This window comes from Octopus bimaculoides, chromosome 18 (assembly GCF_046866305.1).
Source record: "Octopus bimaculoides isolate indiv1 chromosome 18, ASM4686630v1, whole genome shotgun sequence".
NCBI classification, from domain to species: Eukaryota; Metazoa; Mollusca; class Cephalopoda; order Octopoda; family Octopodidae; genus Octopus; species Octopus bimaculoides.
Genome location: NC_142945.1, coordinates 52,380,137 through 52,396,531, shown reverse-complemented (window position 1 = coordinate 52,396,531; position 16,395 = coordinate 52,380,137). Strand labels below are relative to the sequence as shown.

The 16,395-nt window shown below is 32.6% G+C and overlaps 1 protein-coding gene across 2 annotated transcripts in view; it reads right to left on the bottom strand.

The window, feature by feature from the left end:
- The window catches only part of LOC106878091 (diacylglycerol kinase zeta-like), a 351,530-nt gene that overhangs the window by 258,319 nt on the left and 76,816 nt on the right, over positions 1-16,395 (bottom strand). For both annotated transcript variants that reach the window (XM_089366299.1, XM_089366298.1), the window contains exon 2: positions 1,269-1,374. In XM_089366299.1, coding sequence (XP_089222425.1) covers positions 1,269-1,374 — 106 coding nt within the window. The remainder of the gene's footprint in view (positions 1-1,268; positions 1,375-16,395) is intronic.

The window sequence follows — 16,395 nt, the reverse complement described above, 5'->3', positions numbered from 1 at the left end:
GGAATGTATGATAATATGAAAAATAATATCTGTTTTTAATATGTGTTTTTAAAAGTAAGTTGATATATGAGAAGATAAGAAAGAATTTAAATGTAATTAATGATAGGTATCATAGCATATAACACTAAAGGCATTGAACATAAAATTTCCGAAGTTTTTCCAATATATATTTATTGTAAACAAACATCATCATCATCATCATCATACATGGTAACAATGTTTCTGCTATAAATGTATGTATATTCGGTCACATTCATATTTGAGGAACCAATGAGAAAGCCTCTACATAGATATTTAACAAGCAAGGAATAGCAGCTATGTCTTCTTCCAATTGTAGCCTAATTTCTTAAAAAAGTGAGAGATAGTTTAGAAAACATAGCCCTACAAATAAATTAAGTCAGGATGTAGGAGAGAAAGAGATGTTCATTCACAAATGGGAGGCTTTTAATCATATCAAAGATGTGCTCACATAGATGTGACTCGGGACAAAGCATCTACAAAAACATTACCCATTTAATGACAGTTGAGTAAAGAATCCAAGTGGTAGAAGCCAGTAAAACAGGAAAGCAGAGGGAGAAATGGGCAAATGGTGAAGTCTGATCCTAGTATGGTGGACCTCATGAAGAAAGGTACTATAAGCACCAAGGTGCTGTCACTCCATCAATTCGGATGATGAGGGTTCCAGTTGATCTGATCAACAGAACAGCCAGTTTGTGAAATTAATGTGTAAGTGGCTGAGTATTCCACAGACGTGCAAAACCTTAATGTAGTTCACAGGGAGATTCAGTGTGATACAGAATGTGACAAGGCTGGTCCTTTGAAATACAGGCACTACACATTTTCGCCAGCCGAGTAGACTGGAGCAATGTGAAATAGAGTGTCTTGCTCAAGGACACAATGTGCCACCGGTTTTCAAATTCACGACCTTAGTGTCCAAGGTATTGTAACAAGTGGAAATATACTGTACTGAAGCAGACTGGCACAGCTTCCTCCTCTTCCTCTGTTGGCAGTAGCTTCTTCATCATTTTAATGTCGAATTTTTCCACATTTGCATGGGTCATATGGAATTCAATGAGGCAGGATTTCTTTGGCCACATTAATTTCATGAGCAGGCTGTTCCATTGATTGGATCAACTGGAACCCTCGTCGTCGTAACCGACGGAGTGCTACGATTTTATATTGGTATTGAATAACTCAAGTCTAATGTCAAAACTAACATTAGATAGAGTTTCTTTGTAAAAAGAAAAAAAAAAGTTTATATCACCTACCGACCAATCGATAGTTGAGCGCAGATCCCGTTTTCGGTAACCATGATCAGCATGGTTAGGATGTAAATAATTGGTATGACTGAAGTTGCTCTTTGAAATTGCTTTCCTGTAAAAGACAAATTATCAAAAGAATAATTACTCATTGATGAATGAAAAACAAAAAAAACCTAATATACATTATTAGTTAACGAGAAGAGAAGTAATCAAGTTAATATCAAAATATAGTAATTAGTACATATGATAGCTTCAATAGAGAAAGTCACCTGTGAAGTTAAACAGCAAACCAAGTTCCAAAGATGAGATGAATCATCATAAATTGTTGGAAAATAAATTTCTTTTGATATAAAATGTACATAACAAAAATTTGATGCTTAAAAGGTCTGTGTAATGAAAATAAAAATGTATTTATTGAGAGAGATACTCAAATAGTTGATAGGAGGAGAAGCTTTTGAAACATAAAATCCAAGAGAAATTAGCTTGGAATGGAATGTGATTGTGTTAATATACTTAACAAAGAAGAGAGGTGGCAGAGTTATTAGAATGTGTGTAAAATTTGGTTAGATGTAATCTATTATTTAGTTCAATACAACTCTGTGATCCTTGGAACATACTTAGTTGCAAACACCAAAATCCGATCTCCAGTTTGGGGAGAACTTTGTCATTTTCTCTGACCAGTCCCAGAGAACCTGGAAAAGTGTTACAAGCCCTGCTCTTCTTCCTTGGAGTAAGACATAAAAAAACCATAGTTATATTTATTAATTGCCATTTGCACTATTAGAATATGGTAGCAAATTGGCACTCAGTCACCTGTTAGGTACATAAAGACTACGGTAATCAGCAGTAGTTACATGACCGAAAATCTTTTCTTCTTTTCCTTTTGAAATTCTTAAGAATAGCATTATTCAAAATGATATTAGAAAGACGGTATCCAGTACCAGACAGACATCATATGGAGCTGCAGTATTGAAAAGGTAGCAGAGGAGGATTTATTAAAAGTGCTTGAAAGATCCCTGAGAAGGGGTCACAATCAAAACTGTCTATTGATCCCTTTTGTGACTGCAATCCTAATGACCTATACGGCAAATATGCTCAAGTTTATTTTGGAAATAATCAAAAATTTAGATGTTAATTGAATTTTTCTTTAACAGAATTGGTAGAATGTTTAGAGCACAGGGTAAAATGCCTTGTGGTATTTGTTCCAACTCTCTGCATGAGAAGTTCAAACTCCACCGAGGCAAACTTTACCTTTCACTATTTCAGGGTTGATAAAAAATCAAGGGCACTGCATTGGCAGGACTATTAGAGGATCAAGTGATATGTTTTGTGGATATTTGTTCTGTTTCTTTGTGTTCTGGCAGCAAAGTCTGCAACAACAGTGCCAAAATGTATCAACCCAAGTAGAAAAGGGAGACTTGCATGCATGAATAAACTGCCAGTCTATGTGAAAAGGTCATGCCCAGACTTGCACATACACACGTACATTTAAACGGCCAACATAAACCAACAGAGCCCCTTGCCGCTATCATTAAAAAGCTGGCATTTGGAATGTAACTTACCTAAAATTATTATTGAAAGCTTTAATATCAATATCAGAATCTGGCAGCTTTGAATCAAAATCAAATATGTTGGCCTCAAAAGTGTTAAACACTGACGGAAAAAAATTTGCAAATAAAACAGGATTTTAATCAGGTTAAATGAATATTAAGATCCAGCAACATGATTTCCTAAGTATTGTTATTTAATTATACTTTTACATATAAATGAATGAAGTGAGCTTCATATTCACAAGTCTTAATTCCTGTGTTTATGTGTATACTTTTTGGTGTATTTGCGTGCAATAATAACTAAACTGAATTAAACAGAATTTTAAATCGATCAATTCTGTCTCATAAAATGCTTAGTGCATGTGACACATAATTGTATGAGCCTCTTTATTAGCTAGAAATAGCAGCTAAATGCTCCCCAAATCACACTTTACTACCTCAGAACACATTGTTCAATGTGGTCAACATGCAATAGGAGGGGATGGTCTTCACTCTCCTATTAGAATTCCATTCACACGTAGGATGCTTCAGGAGAACAGCAAATATATACGGATTAGTGGGCTGGGGCTTTATATTGTCGACTGCAAAAGGATGAAAGGTAAAGTTGATATTATCGGGACCTGAATTCATAAATGGAAAGGGGTGTAACTAAATACCACAGGTATTTTGACTGACACAATAAGGATTCTGTTGACTTACTGCCTAAGGTAACATGGTCATGGCTGGAATGTCATTGATCATAGGTTTGTATGGTGAGGAGCTAAGCTGGAGATAAACAACAACATCATTGGCAAATCTTATATATGTATGTATATATATATATATATATATATATATATATATATATATATATATATATATATATGTATATATATATATACATTAAATTTCCAGTGAATTCTTAAAATTGAAGAAAATCTAAAATCTGAGGCTGACATGATGCCACTGATCTGATATAAAGCAATAATGAAGCTCCTGCTTATTTGTTCAACATGTTAGAAATAAACTCAAATTTTCCACAAATTCATCTGCATTAAAATTTTTTTTTTTTCGTAAAGGACACATCCTTTATAGTTCTAATTCTGACCCCCTTCTAGAAGAAAGAAAAACAGGATGATCACAGTTAGAACAAACTTAATTGCCAGTCTGCTGACTTTGGACTAAACCAATCCACCAATAAAATTACTTATAAACATCAGAACCTCATAGACTAGATATAATAACAGAAATAATTCTTTCTAATTTTGGCACAAGAAGAAGAAGAAGAAGAAGAAGAAGAAGAAGAAGAAGAAGAAGAAGAAGAAGAAGAAGAAGAAGAAGAAGAAGAAGACGGAGAAGACGAAGAAGACGATGAAGAAGAAGAAGAAATCAGTCTTCTTAAACAGTATCAACCGTTACTAGAAACAATTTGAGACATGAAAGAGGAAGCTGTCTGAAACGATGGGATCTGAACAACATGTCTTTTGCTTATTGAGAAATTATGTGATGGATTGCACTACAGGACCTGCCAATTCCTCCATCTCAAAGCTATGTACTTTTATCCCATTTTTCTGCTTTTTATTGATTTATTTAGTTTTGGTGTTATACTTGTCTAGCAAGTGACTTGATCTGAGACAGTGCGTTGGATGCAAGGAAACTATATCATAGAAGAACCATTTAATATCAGAGAAAGCTGTTAAATACCATTTAAATTAAATTCATTTCATGTGGCTTTAATATTTAAATTTAGATGATGAGGTGTTGAAATTTTCATTGCGTGACTACGACTTGGTCACTGATACACTTTCAAGGTTTATGCATTATTAAATGGTGCTTCCATGCATGTAGCTGCTGTTGCTATTTTATCTTTATCAGTGAAATTTTATGAATACCTCAATTTAGTATCAAAATAAATAATAAAACTATAATGGCAGACTTGAGTTAAGTAGGTAATTATAGAAGGATTGAAAGACATCATGTATGAAATAGGTAACATGACTGCTCAGTGAACAATAGATAAGCAGTTTCAATCCCATCAGTAGTTGAGATTTTATTTTTGGTTTCAGAATGGGTCTTCTAATGATTGATATAATCTTACATTGAAAATTTTAGATGTCGTTTCATTCAAAACATTCACACTTTCCCAATCAATATATTGAATAAATGTACTACATATATAAAGTGTATGTAGGCACAGACATGGTTGAGTGGTAAGAAGTTTACTTCACAACCAAAGCTATGTGAGTGGATTTGATAGAAAGAAATTAAAAGAATCCGGTTGTGTGTGCTTGTGTGTTAGTTCACCCAAAACTGCTTGACAACCAGTGTTGGTTAGCTTACGTCCCTATAATTTAGCAAACCAACACAAGAGACAGACAGAATAAGTGCTAGACTTTGAAAACAGAAAAATCAAGTATTGGGGTCAATTAATTTGGCTAAAAACCCTTAAAGGTGGTTCAACAGCATAGTTGCAATCCAATGACTGAAACTAGTGAAAGATAAAAAAGAAAATAGAAGGGCTGTTTTACTTTGTCATAATTTGTTTTTAATATTTGGTTGGGAATGCACATCAACTAAAACATCTTATGAGCTAATAAGCGAGCTTTGCATGTTAACGTGACTTATTAGAAATAGCAATCAATTCACTCTCAAATTATGTCTTCAATTTATTTATTATTATTTTTGAAAATGGAAGGTGACATTAGCTAATGTAGCACTATACAGCCCCCTTGCTCATCAAAAGATAAAATAGTTGACTAGGAGGCTAACGACCACAACAAAATCATTTTTACTGGTTGTTATTTCATCACTGAAATCCTGTCAAAATTTTAATTCAGTTTCTGATCCGCCATTCCCGACTCCACCAAAGATATGACAACACATCAAAAGCATTTAAAAAATGGTTGGAAATTTATCAGAAGCAAATAAACATGCTGGATATTAAAACTCTTGCACTGATGCTCCACATACAAAACTGATAAATGGTAGTTAAGATTAAATCAATTCAAAGTTACTCTGCAGGAACTTCTCTTGAGTCTCCATAAAACCGTTGGGCCTTTTTATCAGATCGATATCAAGAACAAAAAAAAAAAGTTAAAGACACACTTCTTTAATGATAATCAATCAACAAAATTTATTAGAAAGAGGGGAGAGGAGAGAAAGAGAGAGAAGAGGGATAGAGAAAGAGAGATAGGGGAAAAAGAGGAAAAAGAGGAATAGCTTACATCAGCTGTTAAATAGTATGGTGGAACAGTAATGCTGTTTGAAGGAAGAATGCAATTTGCTTATTAAAAAATATAAAATATATAAATATGCGACAGCAAAAATGAATGAAAGCTATTAAAAGATGAAAATAGCAGATGTCTATTTCCAATCAACACTTGATTACTATTCATTGGGAAAATAATGTGAATATTAGAATATAGCTATCATCATCATCATCATCATCATTGTTTGTTTAATGTCTTCTTCCTTCATTTCAAAATTAAGTTAAATGTATCAACAAAACTATTTTCTAGTCAAGGTCCCTATCTATCATTCATTATCTTTTATATATGTAATTAAACCCTATTATTGTCAACCTTAATTATTCTAATTCCTGCTGAAGACCAGTAAGAAAGACGAGGGGAATGATGGATGCCACAGGAGGAATGCTTGAACAATCGCAGACAAAACATCAATGCTTGAGTGTACGACACTTGCACTACAGTCAGATAAAACGAAAATTAACTGAAACAGCACAACAATAATGTTAATGTTGACTGACAACTAATTATTGGTCTTGACCTTTATAGAAAGCAATTTTGCATGGCAAGAATGTTTGAAAGTGATGAACCAAAGAGATATATGTTACCTTGTCTACTTTATTAACTCCCTTATTAAATCCCATATGTTCACGCTGCTATCTAGAGCCCTCCCATGAATTATATCCCATTCATTCATGCTGCTCTCTGGAGCTATCTGTGTTTATTATTAAAGACAAATGAGCTGGCTGAACTGCTAGCACATCAGAAAAAATTCTTAGCAGCATTTCTAACACCTTTAGACTCTGAGTTCAAATCTAGCCAAAGCTGATTTTGTCATTCATCCTTTTGGGGTCAATAAAATAAATAGCAGTTGAGTACTAGGATCAATATAATTGACTAAACCCCAACCCACCAAATTTCAGGCCCTGTGTCTATAGTAGAATGGATTGTTAAAGACCTGTCAATGAGAGAACCTCTATGCAATTGCTTCACCTGCTAGAAATAGCAACCAAATTTCAAATCAAAAACAACTGTTTTAAACAAGGAAGGATATACTGAATAATAATGTTGTCAATACATGTTAAAATAGGGGATAATTATGTTTAGAATAATTTGGATCATGGGTTCTTCTGAGAGGAAGTCCTCCAGACAGTCATTGATGGCAACAACTTTTCAAAAATGTTAGGCCAATTCATTGAATTTTAAAAGACTTACCCTCTCCCCAGAAATTGCTGGCCTTGAGCCAAAATTTGAAACCAATAACCAGAGCACAGTTTAAAGTCAACTATACTACTGTGAGTTGTTCATATTATAGTATAGAACAGACTATATCAGTGAATCATTGAGTTTTAGGTTAAATAGAGTTTACCAGTAAATTAGATAACCAACAGAGAAGTTCCTACAACATACTACCATTTAATGGTTAATTATAACTTATTTCTTCTGATCTGTTACATTTAATTAAAAACAAAAATTATTTATGAAGGTTCTTTTTTTTTTTTTGTAATAGTTTAATATAATTTCCTAAAGTTTAAAGATCTCATTATATTTTTATTATTTACTTCATGAATTTAAAAAAATAAATTTTTTAAATTTAAGATATTGCATTAGAATTTTTACCTTTCAGTATCAGAATGATATCAAATAATCTGAAATTCTAATGTCAACAAATTTTCAAATTAATTATTTTCACTTTTCGTTTTGGTACCAATTAAAGAGAAAAAACAAAAATGAATCCAAATGATAAGATTTTGTTATTGATATCTTTGATGATCAAAACAATATGGTTTCAAAATATTCTGGTATGAAATATTTGTTCTTTTCTCTTTCTTTCTTTTTTTTTATTCTCAGAAAAAAAAAAGCGTTGTCAGGAAGACAGGTTGTGCTCATAACCTTTGCAGGTACTGCAAGACTAGTGAAATTTACTAAAATGATCTTGTTTAGTTTGAACTTCTTTGAACTATTATCTCATTAAAATAATAATAAAAAAAAGAAAGGAAAAGAAAAAAAAGTGAGATGATAATTCTAGAAGTGTGACACTGAGAAATCTGAGAACTAAACAGTGGTGAATGAGTAGCCCAGGTGACAGGAGATGCTGGCAGTGACCAGATAGGTTTAGGATTGGATGGAGGAGGTTACACAGCTAGCAACTCCAGAGAAACAAAAGGCTTTTGTACTTGCAGTAGTCAAAGAGAGAGAGATAGAGAGAGGGAGAGAGGGAGAGAGGAAAGCGACAATGTGTATCTATGGGTCAGAGATTATGTGTGAAAGATTGTTCAGTGAATCTTGGCCCACAAGCTGGATCATCAAACCTCTTCATTTAGCATCTATTTTCAAATTTTCAATGCTGCTATGGGCTGGACGTTAAATATTAATTTTGCCTACTATAAGTACAAGGCCTGAATTTTTCTTCTTCTTTCTGTGGAAGGGAACTGGTTGATTGCATCAACCCCAGTGCTCAACTGTTATCCTGAAAGGATGAAAAGCAAACTTGACCTTGTTCCCAATTAGAACATATAAACACTAAATGAAATGATAATAGCAATGATCCACCTGAGTGGCCCTAGACACACTCAGCAACTTTTCATATAAAGCCTCTTGACCTACAGATACACTGTTGCTTCGGCTTTTAAAAAACATTTGCTGTACGTATGCAGTCTAAAACGTTTGTGTGTTGAAATGATAAATTGTTAAGTAAAGGATGTTTAATCTAGTCTCAGTATCAATACAAAGAAATTTTCAAAATAAAAATACTTTGTATTTCTTTTTAAGATCCTAAATTCAAACATTGGGAAAAGTGTTCTGGTAACTTTGAAGTGTTTTGCAAACAATGCTACAGAGTTTAGAGTAAGAAACACATAACTGTTTCAGACACTAAAACTGCAAAGGTACTGTGTAGAAAGGTGATGGAATAGAGAACTGTTCCGAAAAGAAAAATTGCAGGCAAAGCACTTTGAAATAGTTCCCACTTGGAAAGAAATACTTTTTTTTTCCCTAGCTTTTTTTTTTTTTTTTTTTTTTTTTTTTTTGGAAAACAAATTTACAGCTTTTGCAGAGACACTGTTTAGAGTTTAATTCTATGATAGCATAAATCAATAGTTGGCACTTAGCAAAAGAAAACTCAGTGATGATCAGGAATCGTTGCAAAGTAGGACAGTTTCTTGCAGTCACAAACCAATATAAAAATTGGCATATACAGGAAGTGAGATGCATTAAGTCTCAATTTAAAATGAACAAAAAAAACAATAAATAATAAATAAATAAAAGCAAGAAAATCCAAAGCACACACATACACACACAAGACTTATTATGTTACCAGAAAAAGAAAATATAAAAACAAAAGAATAAAATCTGAATGTGTTTTTATGAAGCTGACAATTATAGAAACAAACAGAAGTAAAATCATTAAGACAAAAATGTTATGTGACAGTAATTATTTTAGTTATGTAAAAGTATCATGTGTAACTATAAAACATTAAATATTGAAAAGAAGGTTGTGTTATTTACACTGAAAAGGATTTTGATATTCTAAGCTCAGTTAATAATTCTTGTTGCTATTATTTGCAATTGCAGTAGGTATCTTTATTCTGAACTATTCGTTGTTTTAATGTAATTAAATTATTTTAGCTTGCATTGCAATGAATATTTCTGATAAATCATTTTGGAGACATCTTATTATAATGTCAGTAGAATTATCGACGACGTTAAATGAAGATTTTAGAGGAAAATTAAAAGGATTGTGAATACAAAAGATACAATGCAAATATAATATTTTAAAACATTGTTGGAGGAAAGCAACAACATAAAACAATGAAATGAATAACAAGCAGAGGCTAGAAGGAAATATCGTTAGATTAAATAATAAAATAAAATTCAATATGTATGGGTTATCAAGTTGAAACAATTAAGCAGCTACCTATTGTTAGTGACATTTGTATTCCCTTTAGATTATAATATCCAGTATTTTAAGTATAAACATTATGCTTGTGCTATTACAATAGAATGTCAGGGAGATTATTACTTTTGGTTACAGAGAATGGAGAATTACAATTACTTTTAATGCAATGCAAAATGATATAACGATGCTGCAGAATTAAGGTTTCGTATCATCCACAGCAATACTCTATTCTCCTCAAGGAACTGAAAACTGTTTCCCATTCCATGACAAGTAACAAAGCAGGACTATAACCCTGAACAACTGATTTGGAAGGACCCTTGAGTTTGATAAGTTCTAGTGTTGCTTTACCTAATGATTTGAAATCAATCTTAAGTTTCTTATAACACCAGGTTCACTGAACTACTTTGAGGAAATTGGTTCTAACTAGTGTCTATAATAACCATGAGCCAACTATGGAAGTCTCTGCTCAAACAGGACTGAAATGGAGCTAAACAACAAAAACAATAACAATGCCTCTATGCAGTACTTTGATCTGCTAGAAAAAGAAGTTGCATCTCTAATTACACCTGTTATCCTTAGCAAGGAAACAATACACGACATAATGTTTAAAATACAACTAAAAGAATAATATGGTCATGGCTGGACTAACTTTGAGCATTGGCCTACTTGATCAGATTGACAAAGAATTAAGCGATAACACAGAAAACTTTCAAAGCAAACATTAAGTCAACTTTTCCTAGAACCCAAATCTTGTTTCCACCTTGTGATATAGCTATTTTACAAAATTGAAAATCCCTTGTTACACTAAAATATACAAAGAAGAATTCTGCTAAACAGTCTTATTAGTTTATCGTGATGTGACACCAAAGGAAACAGTCAATGATTTCAGTTAGCTTTCAAATGGATTCTTTAGGACAAGTAGTTCTGTAACTCTTTCATTAATATATTTCTAATGAATTACACTGCTTTTGTGTCAATTAATTTTGTTTGTGTTTCAACTAACTTTGTCATTATCAGGATGTTGTTTAGAACATAAATTAACGTGAAATTTTGATAATTTTTAAATCTAGATCACTGTAAAGCAGGAAGTTTGCATCAAAGAACCAAAGGTGGTGCCTGGCAAGGGTTGCTTCATTAAATATTGTTGTTTATATCCACTTTGGCCATTGTCCTTCAACTAACACTTGGTTCTGCTTGTTACATTCCTGACCTCCTCCACTATTCTTAGCTGCTAATTTTTTCACTCTAATTCCAATTAAGTATCAACATTAAACAAGTTTAAGGCATTGAACTGGCAGACTCCTCTGCTGGGCTAAATGCTTAGCAGCATTTCATCTGTCTTTATGCTCTGAGTTCAAATTCCTTGAGGTTGACTTTGCCTTTCATCCTCCCAGGGTCTATAAAATAAATACTAGTTAAAAAACACTGGGGTCAGTGTAATCAACTTACCTCTCTCCCAAATTTGCTGGCCTTGTGCCAAAATTTGAAACCAATATTAGAAGATAAACATTGTTGATTTTCTACTCGGTTATTTTTGCAGCTGCTCAGGATAAATTTTAAGTTATATTTACCATAAGTTTTAGTGATAAATGTATGAGATACGTTTTGAGATTCTATCAAGTTTCAGTGCCAGTGGCACAATAAAGGCACCCAATCTATGCTGTAAAATGGCAGGATCTAGAAAGGGCACTAGCTATAAAAATAAAGAAGAAAACACGCTGGTCAAAAATGACACACGCAATAACAAAACTGGATCATTCTCCTTGTGATGTGTGTGTGCCAGATGATTTGTAATTGCATAAAGCTAATTAGATGCTTGGACAACAGGTTCAACCTATAGGAACTAACACAGAAAAATAAATGTAAAACAATGATGATGACAAGTAAAAGATTGCAGGCTTCAGTTTTTAATAAAAATTATTTGCAAGTCCTTATTAAAGGTTACGGTCAAGGATGTGTTAGAAAATCTTTAGCAGAATACCCAGAATTCCAAACCATCTGCTAAGCATTAATATCATAAGCTCATAAACCAACAAATCTACCAGCCAGCCAGCCAGCCAGACAGACAGCTAGCCAGACAGACAGCTAGCCAGACAGACAGCTAGCCAGCCAGCCAGCCAGCACCTACTTTAATTCAATTATACTGCTACAGGAAAATAAATGCAAGAATTTCCTTACAAATTGCATTTCTTGCTTTTATATAGTATACTGGTATATATATTAGAGCAATCATATCTCAATCAAACAGGAATTTGTCTACAGTAAGTTCTATGGAGAGATAATTGAATTTTCTTATTTAGGATCCATCAACTGAAAAGATCATGCAACAATGAAAATGATGAATGCTCTTTTATTATTATTTATAAGAATGTCTAACAACCAATAAAAAGTTAGATGGTAAATTATGATGAATGAAGAGTAAGTAACGTGATTTGCCATCTTTTATATGGCTGCTGACATAGAATTATTAGAGCCAAGAAGAAAAGGTAAGTTATGAAACATTCCACTTTGGAAAGCGCAAGTAACTCTTCTGTCATGTTATAAGATGTATTCTTAATTCACCCATGAAACAAAAAAATGATAATAATAATAATAAAAAGCTCTATTTATGCTTTTACATTTCTTACTAATGGCGTTTTGATCCAAGCAAGCATGGAAAAGTCGATGTTAAAACGATGATGGATTTAATGGTGAAAATACTAAAGCATGGAAGAAAGATAAAATATTTTTTCTTAATTTTTGTCTTTATATTCCAGAACAGAGAAAATGTCAAAAAATTATAAAACTAGTTTTAATTTTAATAGAAAAAAGAAAACAAGAATGAAAATAGAACATCACTAAATTCTAGACACAACTTAGCAAGGGGCCACTACGAAAAAGAGCATTGCCTGATATGCAGGAAACGGTGAGACAGAACTATATTAATAAGTCTGTGAATATAAGGAATGCAGGAAAGGTAAACAGATATCGTAAATAACTAAACATGGCATTATATTCATTGGTACAGTTAAGATTATGAACAGCCACAGGATGAAGAACAGCAATTTTTTTTTGATGATTTATGAGTAATGTTAGAGAAGATGTCTTTCATCCTTTCAGGTGAAATATTATATTAAAAATTAGGCCTAGTGCCTATGCCAGAAATCAATATTAGATAAACTGACATAGCCATAGAGGAGAAACTACAGCTAGCTAGAATTCAAAGTAAGTGGAGTCAGTTTAGAGAAATGAAACCAATGTTGGAATATACATACAAAAGGTATATTATCTGATGCATGTGTATTAATTGTCCTGTTATCTTGTATTGAAAGACTTGCAACAAATGCAGTTGGTGTTTAGTAGCATCTGCAGCACAATAAATTTATTGAGTATGATCAGATGGATGTGCATCAAAGAAAGGTAGAAGACAGATTAATTAAACTAGCTGGGCAGTAAAAACATTTTCTGTTATGTGATGGAGAGATAATTGCACTGGTTTGGACATTACTATTGTCCAGTGAGGTATTGATGTTACATAAGGAAAGATATGGAAGTATGAAACCTGCCTATTTTGATATACTTCAAATACTATCGCCATCATTTTATTATATACCCGAATTCCATGCTGGTATGGGTTCAACAAGATTTAATGGATCAGAGGACCATATCTTGCTTCAGCACCCAATTTATGGCATGGTTCAATGCCACATTTATGGCATGGTTCTCTATGACTGGATGCATGTCCTGGCACCAACTTTACTAATCATTATAGTACTCTGACATAAAGCTTATAAAGTTATTAAATTACTTTAGGACTCTATATATACTGTAGTTAATAGTGAAAAAACAAAAAGGAAACAATTTGAAAGAGACCAGTAAGTGATAATGCTAAAGAAACACAAAAGTTAACAATAACCTTTTAATGTCCATTTTCCATGCTGGCATGGGTTGGACGGCTTGACAGGATCTGATGAGTCCAATGATTGTATAATTTTCTGAAGTCTGCTTTTGAATAGTTTCTATAGCCAGATGCATTTCCTAACACCAACCACTTTACAGAGTGTACTAAGTGCTTTTTCCATGGCACCAGCACTAGTAAGTTGCCAAACAGTATATAGATTAAGATATATTTATCCACTCATTTTTTCTTCACAGTATTTCAATGCATTTCCATTTCTAATCAATAATTATCCAATAAATTTCCAATACTGTCTAAGTATACTACTGGTAAATCAATGAAAGTTTGTACATGTGATAGCAAGGCTGACTAACAAGAGTAACCAAATTGTCTTCATGCCACAGCCCACCATCTAAAAAGATCCTGGGGTACCTTGGACAATGCATTCTCGAATACATTGTGATAATTCTAAAAGAAAGACACTTGATGACAGCTAGAATGCTTTTGATAATGTATGTTCAATCAAAGCTGACTTGGAAGCTTTTGATAACAAATAATCCTGCGTAATATCAATTTAAGAAAAGCTGGAGATTGTTAATAGAGCAAGTAAGTAACATATTCAAAAGATTTGCTGATAGATCTGTTGGCATAATTGTCAATTTCTACATTTAAATAACAATGTAATTCAGTCACATGAATATATACATAAGTGTTTTCCTTGGAAATACATGTAACCAGAATAACACCAGAGATAACCAAAGAACAATTTGCTAGGAGTAGACTAAGTGCATTTTCCTAACCTTTTCTGTTTCCCAATTTAGATGACAATAACTGTTGAAAACTGATCAGTAATTCTCCGTATCAATTCTGATAAAGTCTTGTTCTTTTGATTAATATGAAAATTCCTAACATTATCATCATAGTTGGTATATTTCCTTGTCATGCTCTACCATGCCAGAGAATTCTTCCAACGGAAATATAAAATGATGCCATTGCCAAGTCTGACATTACACTTTCAATCAACTTTTCTAAGAATACCAATATATGACCCATCTCCAAAACATATCTTAGTACAAACTACTTCAGCTTGCAGGATTTCTTTTTTTTTTTTTTAACTCGCTGGAATTCCAAGGCCATTTCTTCTATTTTGCACACACACACACACACACACACACACACACACACACACATGTATGTATGTTCAGAAATTAGCAAGAGTGTAGCCTGTGACAAGGTAGCTACTCTTTTTCAAGAAAAACACATCCTTTATAGATATTTATTTTTTTAATGTACCCAAAGCAACCAGAGCATTAGCAGGTTAATGTTCTAAATTACTGTATTCTCATCATTTGGTTTCCATTACATACATCACAGCAGAATATGTCTATTTTCTAATGTGTATTTTTAATATTTTATATCTTTTACTCACACTAAATAATTATTTCTTTAAATTGTGAGTTAAAGAATATCTTGAACTGCGTATTTAATGCCTTAAGTGCTCCAAAGTAAACTTTAACCCTTTAGCATTCATATTAACTCTGTCAATTTCAATGTTTATTCACACTGTTTTGAATTATTCATGTATTATTTCATATCTTCAAGATTTCAATATTGTGATTTTTTTTTTATTTAGAAAGGCATTGTCTGGTAGGTGTGAAAGGCTAGTCTGGCCAGTTTGAACATAAAAAGGGTAGAATATTTGCACCTAATTTGACCAATTTTCATGCTAGAGGGTTAAATTATGTGTCAATATCTTAAGCAGGGTACTAAAAACATTTTAACACAACAAAAATATTATTGCTATAAAAGCAACAGATATTCATACTTTTATCCCTCTTATTATGTGGCCAAGTAAGAGTAACAAATTCTAGGCTTTAGAGAATCACATTAACCATAGTATTCATTTTTTTATCTTGGAATGATGAAAAGTAAAGAAGAAGATGTGGGTAGGATGTAAACACAACATAACCAAATATCACATAAAAAGCATCCAAGCAAATACCATGTATAAAACACTGGTGCTGGTGTCACATAAAATGCACCCAGTACGCTCTGTAAAGTGGTTGGTGCTAGGAAGTTCATCTTGCCATAGACACCATGCCAAAACAGACAAGAGCCTAGTGTACGTCTCTGGATAACCAGCTCTTGTCAAACCGTCCAATGCATGGAAAATGGATGTTATTGGATGATGATTTTTGTCTCATGATCAAATTTCCTGTCACAATTATTAATGAAAATCTACAAAACTAGTAACAAAACACATGAAATCTATTCAAGAAGTTATAGTTATCCATGTTAATGAAATATTTTCAAATAAGAGAAGTTGAAATTTTATTACACAAATACTAGAAGATTCATATTAAACTAGCAATGAATAAAATAATGATGATGAGGCAATGCTTGAAGAATATGATCAAAATTATGATTATCATTAAATATTCCTAATTAATAGAAGCAAAATTTACCAGGAACCAAATTTTAATTACATAAGAATGAAACAATGATTGATTGATTTCTATAAATTGTATAATTCTAATTTTCTATATTGTTATTATTATTATTATCATTATACACAATTCAACAA